This window comes from Pinus tabuliformis, chromosome J, assembly GCF_031772625.1.
Source record: "Pinus tabuliformis cultivar Carrire ecotype Pingquan chromosome J, CPIR1, whole genome shotgun sequence".
Lineage (NCBI taxonomy): Eukaryota > Viridiplantae > Streptophyta > Pinopsida > Pinales > Pinaceae > Pinus > Pinus tabuliformis.
The window spans coordinates 1001663685-1001676387 of record NC_142295.1 but is presented as its reverse complement, the minus strand read 5'-3'; the positions used below and the strand labels follow the sequence as shown (position 1 = coordinate 1001676387).

Here is a 12703-nt window from a genome sequence, read left to right as displayed (position 1 = left end):
TCTTATGGAATTGCACGCCTCTCCATTAGGAGGGCACTCAGGATTTTTAAGAACTTACCACAAGGTTAAGAAGGAATTTTTTGGGATGGCCTTAAATCGGATATTCAAAATTTTGTGGCGGAATGTTTGGTTTGCCAACAAAATAAAGTTGAAACAATTAAGGCCCCGGGTCTATTACAACCTTTATCCATTCCAAGCCAACATTGGGAGGAGGTTTCAATGGATTTTATCATAGGTTTACCCAAGTTTGAGGGAGAGAGTGTCATCATGGTGGTAGTTGACAGACTTACCAAGTATGCACACTTTTGTGCATTATCACATCCATTTAAAGCCAGTACAGTTTCTACTACACTTATGGAAACAATTCAAAAGCTACATGGAAACCCAAAGAATATTGTAATTGGCAGAGATACCATTTTCACTGGAAATTTCTGGACATAATTGTTTTCTTATCTTGGCACTCAGTTAGCTCATAGCTCATCTTATCATCCTCAATTTGATGGGAGAACTGAGATAGTAAACAAATGTTTTTGAAGGATATCTTAGTTACTTTGTATTTGATAAATAGACATAATGGGTCAAATGGTTGGCTCTGGCTGAATGGTGGTATAACACTTTCTTCCATAAAACAACAAAAATGACCCCATTTATGGCACTTCATGGATATCAGCCACCATCCATCACATCATATTTAAGAGAAATTTCTAAGGTTCAAGCAGTGGAACATCAAATCGAGCATTAACAACAAGTCCTCCAACTCTTAAATGATAACCTCATGTTGGCGCAGAATAGAATGAAACAACAGGCAGATCAACATCACAACAAAATAAGTTTTGATGTAGGTGATTGGGTATTCCTACAGCTACAACCATATAAACAAATGTCCCTCAAGTAAGCTAAGGATAATAAATTATTACAAAAGTATTATGGTCCATACAAGGTGTTGCAAAAGATTGGTACTATGGCATACAAATTGGAGCTTCTTACAGCTTCTCGAGTGCACCCAGTTTTCCATGTTTCATGTTTAAATAAGGTTATAGCCGACAAGCTCCCAATTCAAACAATATTGCCAAAACTTGACAAGGAGGGAAAAATTATATTGGAACCGAAAGCAGTCAAAGAAACAAGAACTTGACAGCTACGAAATCGATCAATTTCAAAGTATCTCATCAAGTGGAAGAACTTATCCATTGAAGATTCCACATGGGAGGATGAAAATTTTATACAGAAGCTGACCCCATTTATGGCACTTCATGGATATCAGCCACCATCCATCACATCATATTTAAGAGAAATTTCTAAGGTTCAAGCAGTGGAACATCAAATCGAGCATTAACAACAAGTCCTCCAACTCTTAAATGATAACCTCATGTTGGCGCAGAATAGAATGAAACAACAGGCAGATCAACATCACAACAAAATAAGTTTTGATGTAGGTGATTGGGTATTCCTACAGCTACAACCATATAAACAAATGTCCCTCAAGTAAGCTAAGGATAATAAATTATTACAAAAGTATTATGGTCCATACAAGGTGTTGCAAAAGATTGGTACTATGGCATACAAATTGGAGCTTCTTGCAGCTTCTCGAGTGCACCCAGTTTTCCATGTTTCATGTTTAAATAAGGTTATAGCCGACAAGCTCCCAATTCAAACAATATTGCCAAAACTTGACAAGGAGGGAAAAATTATATTGGAACCGAAAGCAGTCAAAGAAACAAGAACTTGACAGCTACGAAATCGATCAATTTCAAAGTATCTCATCAAGTGGAAGAACTTATCCATTGAAGATTCCACACGGGAGGATGAAAATTTTATACAGAAGCATCCAGAACTACTCAAGTGTTGAGGACAACACTTTTTTTAAGGAGAGGGGCATGTTATGTCCCTATAATACTAGTGATTACCCCATTACTATTGTAGTTATATCCCTTATTAATATTGTTGTGCCCCTGTTGTCCCCATATGGTTATAACTGTGCCCCATAGAATCCCCATATTATTATTTTTGTGCCTTTATATTATTATTATTAGGTCGGCTGGGTTATATTGTGACTACTTAGATGCCTATATATAGGAAGGAGGTTTTTTCATCTGAATCATCAAAGAATCATTCAGTTGTGTAATGTAAAGGAGGTTGCCCCCTCGAAGAGGCTGAATTCTAAGGCGTTGATCTATCTTTTCTATCTTTTTGTGAGCTAGTTTCATAACAGTTTTGGGATGCAAGACACTACTACGGTATGAGGACTTGGGAGGACACCTCTACACATTTTCTGGATGCATGGCAAACTGGGAAGGACAATACTACACAATTTCTAAAGATAGTGGATTCCGTCTAAGGGAAGGACGGTGGAGGAAACCACTGCGCAGTTTTGGATGCCAAGGGAGGCTGGGGTCTCTACGTATTGTGAAATTCCAATAGGAAAGGGGAAAATCTTGAGGGTTGCAAATGTGAAGTGTGCATTTCTAGAAAGCTGGATGAGGCTAAGTTGCAAGGGAAACTCCGAAATTTGGCTAAGTATGGGACCAGTGGAACTAATGTGAACAATGATAGAACTCAACTATGATCACATTCTTGAAAACTTAGTGACGCAACATATACCATCTATAACATGTAAAAACTTACTTTTCTTAATGCAACAACCTTTTTGACAAGATTGCATGCAGTGAGTGCGAGACATGTCTATGTGATGAGAACAACTCATTTCACAGAGATTCCCATTTGAAGCAAAACACACTTCCCTTTTCATGACAAATAATAATCCCCATGACCAAAGATGATACATACTATATAAGATAAATGTGAATGAATCTTAAGATAAAGGAGGGGAGCTTGAGATCATCAACTTACGAAATAAGTGACTCATGAATGATTGATCACAATATCCATAGTAAGTTCTGAAAGTTGAGTTCAGGCCAAAATTTTAGAGGGTGTTGCAGCTACTACAACAGGAGGCTCCCAATCAAATCATAAAACTTGATCGAATAAATATGTAAAAATATCTTATTAAAAGGAAGAAAAGGTATGATATAAATAAGAATCAAGATCATCTAATACACCTTTCTAAAGTTGATCCCATAAATTTTTGGCTAAGAATTGTAATTCGTAAAACAAAAGAAAATGCTTCGATTCCCTTAAAGAACTAAGATATCTACCTTGAAAAACCTTTATGAATCCCATGATTCCATGGGAACCATTTTGAACACTCCTATAGAGGAAGATATATTTTCTTTGGAAGATGTTGATTTTGGATGTTAAGCATCTCACTAAAGAGAACGCTAGGGATATTTAAGGTTTCCAAGTTGAAAATTTTAAAATGTGAGGGTTTGTCATCATCAGTCACATACATGAACTCTTCAATTTGGTAGTGAATCAAGGCTTCCATTACCCTTGGACACAAAGCCTTATTATGCATATATATAAAAGTGGGGATAAAAACATTCCCTCTAATTATAGGACTATTATGATTAGCTACATTTTACCCAAGCTATATGGACTTATTTTGGAAAAGAATACTATCCTTTGGTGTGAAATCCATGGTAAAAGTGCTAAAGGAAACATGGGTTTACGAGAAATCAGTGAATTGTCAACCATATTGTTACACTTAGGATCATTGCAAAGGAATTCCATAATAATAAAATTCACATATTTTGTTGTTTTCTTGAATTTAAAAAAACATTTGACACTATTCCTAAGGAGAAGGTATCGAAGAGGCTAGAAGAGATAATGGTTCCTCTTGAGTTGAGGGTTGTTGTGACTAGGCTATACAATAATTTTATTTCGAAGCTTAGGACCACCAAGGGTTGGTCAGAAGAAATTAAATGCAATATTAAAGTCAAGCAAGGGTGCCCCTTATCCCATAATATTTTTAGCATATACATTGTTATGTTAGAAGAGTGTTTGGAAGATATAGTGTGTGATGGCCCCACACCTACTGGTATGGTCATAACCCTTCTCCGTTATGCTAATAATATTTTTCTTTTTGCAAGGATCCATGCCGATCTCAACAAGAAACTAAGAATTTTGTAGTAATTCTACTTTAAGATGGGTATGAACGTTAATACCGATAAGACAAAAGTCATGATAATTAAATCCAAAAATGTCACCTATGATAATTTCATTTATGATAATATCTACTTGGATAAATCTCCTTTAGAAAAATATCTAGGAATCAACATCCATCATCAACTCAATTAGAATTATAGCATTAAGAAAGAATAAATGGAGGATGGAAATCACACTATGGTCTTAAAAATAATTGTAAATCTGTAGATCTTTGGATTTAGAATTAAAAAGCTCCTCTTTGAGACTCTTCTCACCACTATTGTTTTAAATGGATGTGAGTTTTTGGGTTGGATTATATCTAGAGAGTTGTGGAGGAAGATTGAGCAGATCCAAAATTTGAACTACAACCCCAAGATTAAATAAAATACTCCCTATCCTCAGCTATTAATTGAAGCTATATTTTCACCCATTCAAAGAATGGATATGACTAGGTGTCTCATGTATAAGAAGATGTCATTCAACATGGAAGCTAAGAGGTTTCCTAAAATTTCTTCTAATTCTAGCCAAAATCCCCTCCTTCATCTCAAGTAAGGATGGCTAGTGTTAGCTAAAGCATTTGGGGATTAAGGAGAAGGTCATCTCGAAGAATAAGGATAATATTAAAAATATTATTACTTCCAAATTTAAGGAGGGGTGGTAAAGAGTTAGAGGGGAAAAGTGAACTAAGATATTATAAGGAGGTGATCAATCCCAAACTTGAAAACAAGAATTATCTATCTTTATTGGTTAGTTTCAAGAAGAAAATGAACCCTAATAAGCTAAGAAATAATTCTGATGTGCTTCAAACTAATTTTGCGCCTTGAAATGCCATGGGATGAAAGAGCCTATCACATATGAAGTACTAAGAGGATTGAAAATGAAAATAACTTTTTCTTGAATTTTTGAGCTTTTACTCACATCGTTTCTAAATTTTGAAATATTTTTTCATAATACCAACCTTCTTGACTTGTTAAGTCCACATAACTATGGTGATCTCAAAACACTTCTCTCACTTATTTTTGAGAATAGAAATAAAATGTTAAAGAATTGCATTCAATCTCCTACCTTATTAAGGTATGATAATCAATATTTTTCTTAGTGGACGCTAGTCATCATCATCATCATCATCAATATTTTTATGAATATAGGCATTACTTTCGAAGTTCGTAATAGTTTTTGTTTATCATACTCTCAAATAGTGAACATTATTTAGAATCTAAAAATTTCTACTAACAATCTAAAAATTTACTGGTCTAATTTCCAAAGTGACAAAACCAATAGCTAGTATTATAGTATTATTTATGTATATCAATTATTTTTACTGTAATATGAATGGCCTAATCTTAAAGAAGAAATTATTATTATTAATTTAAAACATATTTTTTTTTGGAAAAAAGATGGAGTGTAGGGTTTTTACTTTCTCTCGAGCTTTCCTCTCTGTCCTCACTATGAACCTAGTTTTTGGACCTCCCTTACTAGATGCATTATGGAGTGGAACTACACATCCTGTTTTCTTTCTATAAGGGACATGAACAACCATCTAACTTTCATTCTAGAATTTTGAACAATCTTCTACTATTTCACCTCTTTGAAAACCAATGGAGCAAGTGTTGGGATTTAATTTCCATATCCATGACCATTACATTTTTGACATCATATCTTCATCTGAACCTCACTTTAGACTATTTTATCCATTTTTTGTGTTTAAAGAATGAGTTTTTTTTGTGTTTAAAGAATGAGTTTAAGGTAAAAAAACATCTGCAATATTATCATTTTCCTTTAATATTTAAATGTTTATAAAAAATTATTTTGTTACTAATAAGGATGAAAAGTACAAAATATGTTGATACAAAAGTTGAGTCACCAATCTGTTCCACATTAGTAGGGAGGATCTTTGTACTAGAAGACTGATCCAAGTAAAGGAAAGGTGTATTATATCATCAGAATATGAGGGGACTGTCATGATTTTCTCCAATTAATTCTAAAATAAGAAAACACATTGTATATTTGGTTGTATTAAGTTGTTTTTAGCATAAAATATGGAATTGACCCTAATTTTTGGGCAACTTTATTAAGTGATTTTATTTTGTATAAAAATTTACAAATGGTACATAGAGAGGTTAGAGAGAGATAGAGAGAAGAAGAAACAAATATTCATACATACTTTGCTGTATCAAACTTTATTTTTCGAGTAATATTAGAATGAATATATGATATAGTTGTAGTCACTCTTTGAAATCTTCATTGCGTCACTTACCAAGAGGGTCCCTTAGTATGTGTTGCTTATATTCTTCTTTATGCTTTCAGATTTAATATGGTTTGGAATGATTTTTATTGAAATTCGTGAGTTGTATGCAATGAAAAATATGCTCTCTTTTCTTGTAATTACTTTCTACTCATCATTGCATGTTTATGGTACCTGTATTTGTGTGCTTAAAATCCTATAAATTGAGTGTTTAGAATTCCTATAGTGATCTTGTAATTACAACAGGAATTCATGTAATAAGTATTGGAATTCTTGTAATGACTTTGTAATCACACAAGAATTCTTGTAGTAATTATAGGATTCCCTGTAGTGATCTTGTAATCACACAGGGTCTTACTTATTTGATGTAATTATATATTTTAGTGTTTTTGAGTAATTTTCTTATATTAAATTTTCTTTAGTTATGGATGCTTTGAATCATTTCATTGATTAGATACTTATTATCTAATTTGTGTTTTCAAAATAGAAAGAGTGATTGCAATTAGAATTTGCTTTTGAAAATAAAAACATTGATTTTACTAAAATTTATTTTTAGAATAGTTTTAATTGATTTTGATGAACAAATAATTTAGATGGAGTATTTGGTGAGGTCTGTAACTTTGTGTCAACAAGTCAAATTTCAAATTAAGAATCTGGAAATCAATATAAGGTGAATCAAATCTAAGATCTAGGTGTTTATGCCTAGTGATTGATTTTGATAAGAAAACACTAAGAATCAGTTGTGTTTGACCTTGAAGTTTACCTACTCAAATTGACAAAATAAATGCTAAATTATTTATCCCACTTTATGACTTAACAGTAAGAAGAGATGGGGTGTATAATACTTCCATACGCCCCTTTGAGCTGGAGGTGTATGTTCCAATGGACGAGTATACGTAGTTTTTTGTTGGGTGGCAATGATGACCTGCGCACCACTAGAATGTTTGGTATTGCCACTGGTGACTTTTTATTCTCTAGGCAAGGGGAGTATGATTTCCCTTTAGCTAGGAAATGGAGGAATTTGGCATTTCTTTGTGGATATGGCATTATTTTTTTAAAACAAAGGGTTAAAGGATTTCATATCCAATGGTATTTTCAGGCAATTAGAATATTTATCTGAATAGGCTCGCTCAAAACAAGGTCCTGGATATAAATATAACCAATGGAGAAGCATAACATTTTTAATGGAGCACCCTTCTTCCCAAAGTGATTGAAAAAATAATAAACTTTAGGTAAAACATAATACTCTTACTCTTCGTTTGAATATTTTCATTGGTGCTATCTTTTTTAATGGAGAAGCCATGTTCTTTTAGAACCAATGATAATGGGGTCTATTCTAAATCCTTCACCTTTCTATCTATTCATTCTTCCCTCTAGTGGTGTTACTCCAATTTTGGAGACAAAATTGGGACATTATGATACGTGTCAGATTTTTATTAAAATCATCACTAGAAAATTTGCATAGTTCTGGATCAGTAACACAAATTTGATTTCTTCTCTAAAATAGTCCATTGATATGAAATGGGGAATATCAAAAGTATCACAATATTTGCCATTTAGTGGGAAGATAGTACAAGACTCTATTCAGTTTAAAGACTACAAAATTACAAAAAACTCATCCATGATTCTCAACTTAAGGTTATGTGGGGGAGCTCTTGGTACCATAACAACAAACTTAATCCAATTTCATTTAACAAAGTTGTAGAAGGAAATCCCTCATCCCAAGTCAATGTGATAAAAAATATTCCACGTCTTTATATAGTGGAAAAAATGGAACAAGCTCCCTCAATGGAGTTCAATGTCTTTGAGGTATCTTCCCTTTTATCTACTCTTAAGTCTAAGGAAATTATCTACAAATTTAATGGCTATTGGCCTAAAACATAAGAATTATTTCATTAGGTGTTCACTACTTAGACACCTAATTGTGACATTTATCTTTGTTCTAAAAGATTCTTCATAATTCATTTGAAACTCGAAAGGATTTAGATTTTGTACAAAATGAAGGATTGTGGTTTTTAGGTAGATCTATTTTATCTATCAACCCATGGTTCTAGGGTTTCGATGTCACAATTATGGTGGTCACAACCATGCGAGTACGGGTAAGGCTTCCAAACCTTCCTCTTCCTTTCTGACATCACAAATTTATTGAAGATGTTGGAAACATAGTAAATTTAAAATAATGGATTCCAGAGAACGACCTCTTCACCTTCGTCAAATTTTGTGTGGAAATACACCTTCAAAAGGGGCTACCAGATCACATAACATTCAAACATAAAGATTATCAATGGAACCAAGTTATAGATTATGATAATATAATATTCTATTGCCTAGTATGTTGTTAAATGGGTCATCTACAAACACATGTCCACAGGTTAAGAAGACTTAAAAAAGAAAAAAAAGGATAGTCAAATAGGCCAAACATATAGAATTTTTCTAAATCACCACCTTCAATGATGAAGAGGAAGAAAGCAAAGATACTCAACACTTTCAATCAAATGAAAAAGTGAATGGCGGCATAGATAGGGACAATTACCTTTCATCACAAGGATTCCATACCTGATTGCCCTAAGGTTTTGTTAGATCACTAGATAAACATGACATACAAAGTGGATGGCACAACAGGCACTAAATGTGTCCACATAAAGAGCAAGCACTATAAGCATTTGTGGATGGCTTGGCTTTGGTTCTAATGGATCTCAAAGATGATGATTGGCAAGGCGTCCAAAAAAATAAAGAGGAGGGGGAAGACCAGTGATCTCTATTCTACTTGATATTCCCCTTGTATTTGTACTTTCACTTCATATAGGTTTTCTAGTTTTTTTGTTTTCTTTTCATGGCTTTCAGAAACTTTTATTCTCAATACTTTTAAGCATATGTAATGACAATTTTTGCCTTGTAAGGATCTTGACATATCCTGCACATGTTTCTAGTGTGTATATACAAAATGTATTTTGGCTTCAATATATGCATGAAAATAAAATAAATAAAATTTATGTATAAGAATTTTTTTTGATAATTTTATAATAATAATATTTATAAATGAATATTTGTAATATTATTTTTCAAAATATTTATATTATAATTAATTAGAAATATTATGGTTAAGAACATGTCTTTCCTCTTGTAAAATCATAGATTCAAATTTTAAAAATATAAAATATATATTAAAATAATTTTTATTTTTATAGACAAAAAAGTCCCTATTAGATAAATGAAATATAATATAAACTTATATTACTGTTATGTTAAAGAAGTACATGGATAGTTCAATTAGTGATTGCTGATTGATATTAATATAATTTAAATATTAATTGTAAGTTATTCATTTAGTTCGAGAATAAATTGAAAAATAAATTCTATACTTCTTTATTGATAAAATATCAAATATCGGAATTTTAACATTTTCCTTCGAAATTTGAATTAATAAAAACTGGTTGTACGTACATATATCATCTATTCTATAATATTAATTATTAAATTGATAAAATCTAGTACCTACATAAATCATCCGTTCTATAATATTAATTATAGAAATATTTATTGAAAATAACACAAATTTACAATGCTATACCTGCTACACTCAATACTGAAGGCAGCTCAATTTCTTAGGTGAGCTACTTTATGCAATTCTATTCATAAAAATCAATGCAATCATCGATAGCACTCACTAAAATCATGAATATCTAACTTCCAGGGAAGAAAGTGATGTATTTATAGCAGATAAATAGTTGAGTTTTATTGTCGGTATAAGCTGGTCAAACCTATCAGTCCCCATTTGTGCGCAATAAACATTTGTCTCGAGCTTCAAGAGATCCCAGGTTGGCCTGGTTGTCCGATACCAAATGCCAAAACTTCACAGAGAGGTCGTCCACGTTAAAGTAGTCAATATCAGACACCTGCGGCAGCGTAGAAATATAAATGTTTAGACTCTGGTAAAGCAGAAAGGGCAGCGTAGAAATATCAATGTTTAGATTCTGGTAAAGCAGAAAGGGAATCATAGTGTTCCCGCGAGATTGGAAAAATACTTTGTTATGTATGGTATGAAACACTGCGTTATCTATGGAAGAAGACGTAGCGTTCAAAACTTCAAGCCCACATTCTTCCAACGCCCTTAGAAGATCGGAGTAGACAATCTGATCATGGAACACGTTAACGGTGACCTTAACAATGGAGTGGGATGAATCTATTTTCACAGAAGGGACTTTCCCGTCCGATCCTTGAAACCACGGCTGTTTACTGCGAAATTTCTGGTTAGATGAGGATTGAATGCCCACGAAGGGAGCTTCTTCTTTTCTATTTAAACAGACCTTCATTCGATCTCTTTTTCTTGAGAGATCTTCGATTTTTTGCTTTAGATGACGAATATAATTAACAGCTCCAAGCAATCGGTCTGACTCTGCACGTTTTCCCTGCACAACAAGATGCGAAGTTGCCGACTCATAAAACTGAGGCAAATAAGATGGAAAAAGAGAAAACAAAAACCCTAATAGATATTTCGAAATTTGATGCCTCTAAAGCAGAAAACCCTGAATACAAAGTGAGGAAAACGTAACCTAAGATTTTCTTGTGATGTTGACAACTCATAAAACTGAAGCAAAGAAGATGAAAAAGAGAAAAAAAAACCCTAATCAATACTTTGAAAGTTGATGCCTCTAAAGCAGAAAACCCTAAATACAAAGTGAAGAAAACGTACCCTAAGATTTTCTTCTGGAAGTAACGCTCTCAGCCTGGAAAAGAGCGTTTTCATCTCCTTCCGCCTCTGTTTTTCAATCAAACTGTGGTTCCGCCTTTTATTGGTCGGAGCGGTCTGTGATAATGTATCCCGAGAAGGACCATGAATTGCGAGATCGGAATTGCAGAATGCCCTCATTAGAGAAGGGTTAATATCCGAATGGTCCTGATAGTCGACTGGGGTTTCAAATATGCAGCTGTTGAGGAAATTGGAACTTTGGGCATGAAGGTTATTATAAGATGGGGGATCTGCAAGCGATTCAGTCGATTGTAGCAGACTAGAACGAGATACACCCTCTGTAACATCGAAAAACATGTTTATGCCATCGTTACAGGAGTGGTATATTGGCTGGAACCCTGAAGGAATACTCATATTTAAGGTTAAAACTCAGATGGATGTTGCAATTTACAAAGCGTGGGAGTTGTTGTAAAGCTAAGAAATCTTTGCCAGCGATTTAGAGACAGAGTGGGTCCGTTATCTTCTGTAACAAGATTAGGGTTTGATTGTTTCGATCTTACGTTACGAACGTAGGAACAAGATCTCGAATCCTCATAAACAACTCGGGAACCGCCTATCAGACTTGCAGTGGGCCGAAATTCTTGTCAGATATCGTATACCAAATCTTCAAACCATGCCACTTTATCTAAGCTGTAGACGACCCCACAAATAACAATAATTGGCGATACTGTATCTTAAGCACATTAATAAAATACAACTAGGTGTACACTTTAATTGTTTAATGGCTTAAAGTCAGACGGTAAAGAAAGAATAATGTAAGGATATGATAATTTATTTTAAATATGGATCTAACCTAAGTTAGGAGGATTAAGTTAGGAGGATTAAGTTAATTCTTTCTAATTAAAAAGTTAAGAGGATTTTTTTTTTATTAGTAAATATTTTTAGAGTTAGAGAAAGATTTCGGCGAAAATCACATGGAATTTCATTTGTCGACGCGTTTCGAAACCGGTCGACAAATGAGATTCCATGTGATTTTCGCCGAAATTTTTCTCTAACTTGATATAGATCACAGAAGTCTAAACTCGATTTTTAGAGCTATTTAATTTTTATTTTTAGATTTTTTTTAATTAAAATAAATAAAAATTCAAATTTGATAATAAAATATACAACCTTAAACATAATACAGAAGTGTAAAATAAACTTATAAACTTAAGTAATAAAATAAACTTATAAACTTAACTAATACAATTCAAATTTGATAACATAATATACAACCTTAAACTGTAAAATAAACTCATCAACTTAAATATATTTTCACATATACCAAAATATTATTATTCAATAATAATATAGCGTAGCTCAGTTGTTATAACTTACAATCATTGGTAAAACAGCCATCTGCAAGGGAAAAAATACCCGGCTTCCTGGAAAACAGTCGCGGTTGACCTTTTACATTTTCTTAAAGTTGTTCCTTATATCAAGGATAAATAAGGGACATGTATGGTGTAAATCATTCTCATTATATTATTAAAAAATATATTAGGTAAACAATTCAACACCATAATTATTATTTAAATATATAAAGATTAGACAGCATAGAATAGAGAAAAATGTAAAGCTAAATTCAAGATTCTGTGACGTATAATAAATTAAAGCTATCAAATTATATATATATGATTTTTATTATATTAAACAATTTTTTTAGTATAATTAATGATAATTTA

General features: G+C 32.8%; 1 protein-coding gene across 1 annotated transcript; it reads right to left on the bottom strand.

Annotated features, from left to right (window-relative positions):
* Window positions 1-9916: 9916 nt before the first annotated feature.
* On the bottom strand, window positions 9917-11612 carry LOC149230230 (transcription factor bHLH100-like). Its single transcript, XM_089376016.1, has 3 exons — window positions 10983-11612; window positions 10315-10698; window positions 9917-10185 (listed from the first exon to the last, which is right to left on the bottom strand). The coding sequence occupies exons 1-3, from the start codon at window positions 11391-11393 to the stop codon at window positions 10054-10056; spliced, it is 927 nt and encodes a 308-aa protein (XP_089232142.1). The 5' UTR covers window positions 11394-11612; the 3' UTR covers window positions 9917-10053.
* Between the last annotated feature and the right edge of the window lie 1091 nt (window positions 11613-12703).

Bases quoted from the DNA above. Each gene is read 5' to 3' on its own strand.
- LOC149230230 (XM_089376016.1), bottom strand. From the start codon at position 11,393: ATGAGTATTCCTTCAGGGTTCCAGCCAATATACCACTCCTGTAACGAT. The intron at 10,699-10,982 runs GTACGTTTTCTT...CTTGTTGTGCAG, and splicing joins TTCCAGAAGAAAATCTTAGG to GGAAAACGTGCAGAGTCAGA. The intron at 10,186-10,314 runs GTATTTTTCCAA...ACGCTGCCGCAG, and splicing joins TTCATACCATACATAACAAA to GTGTCTGATATTGACTACTT.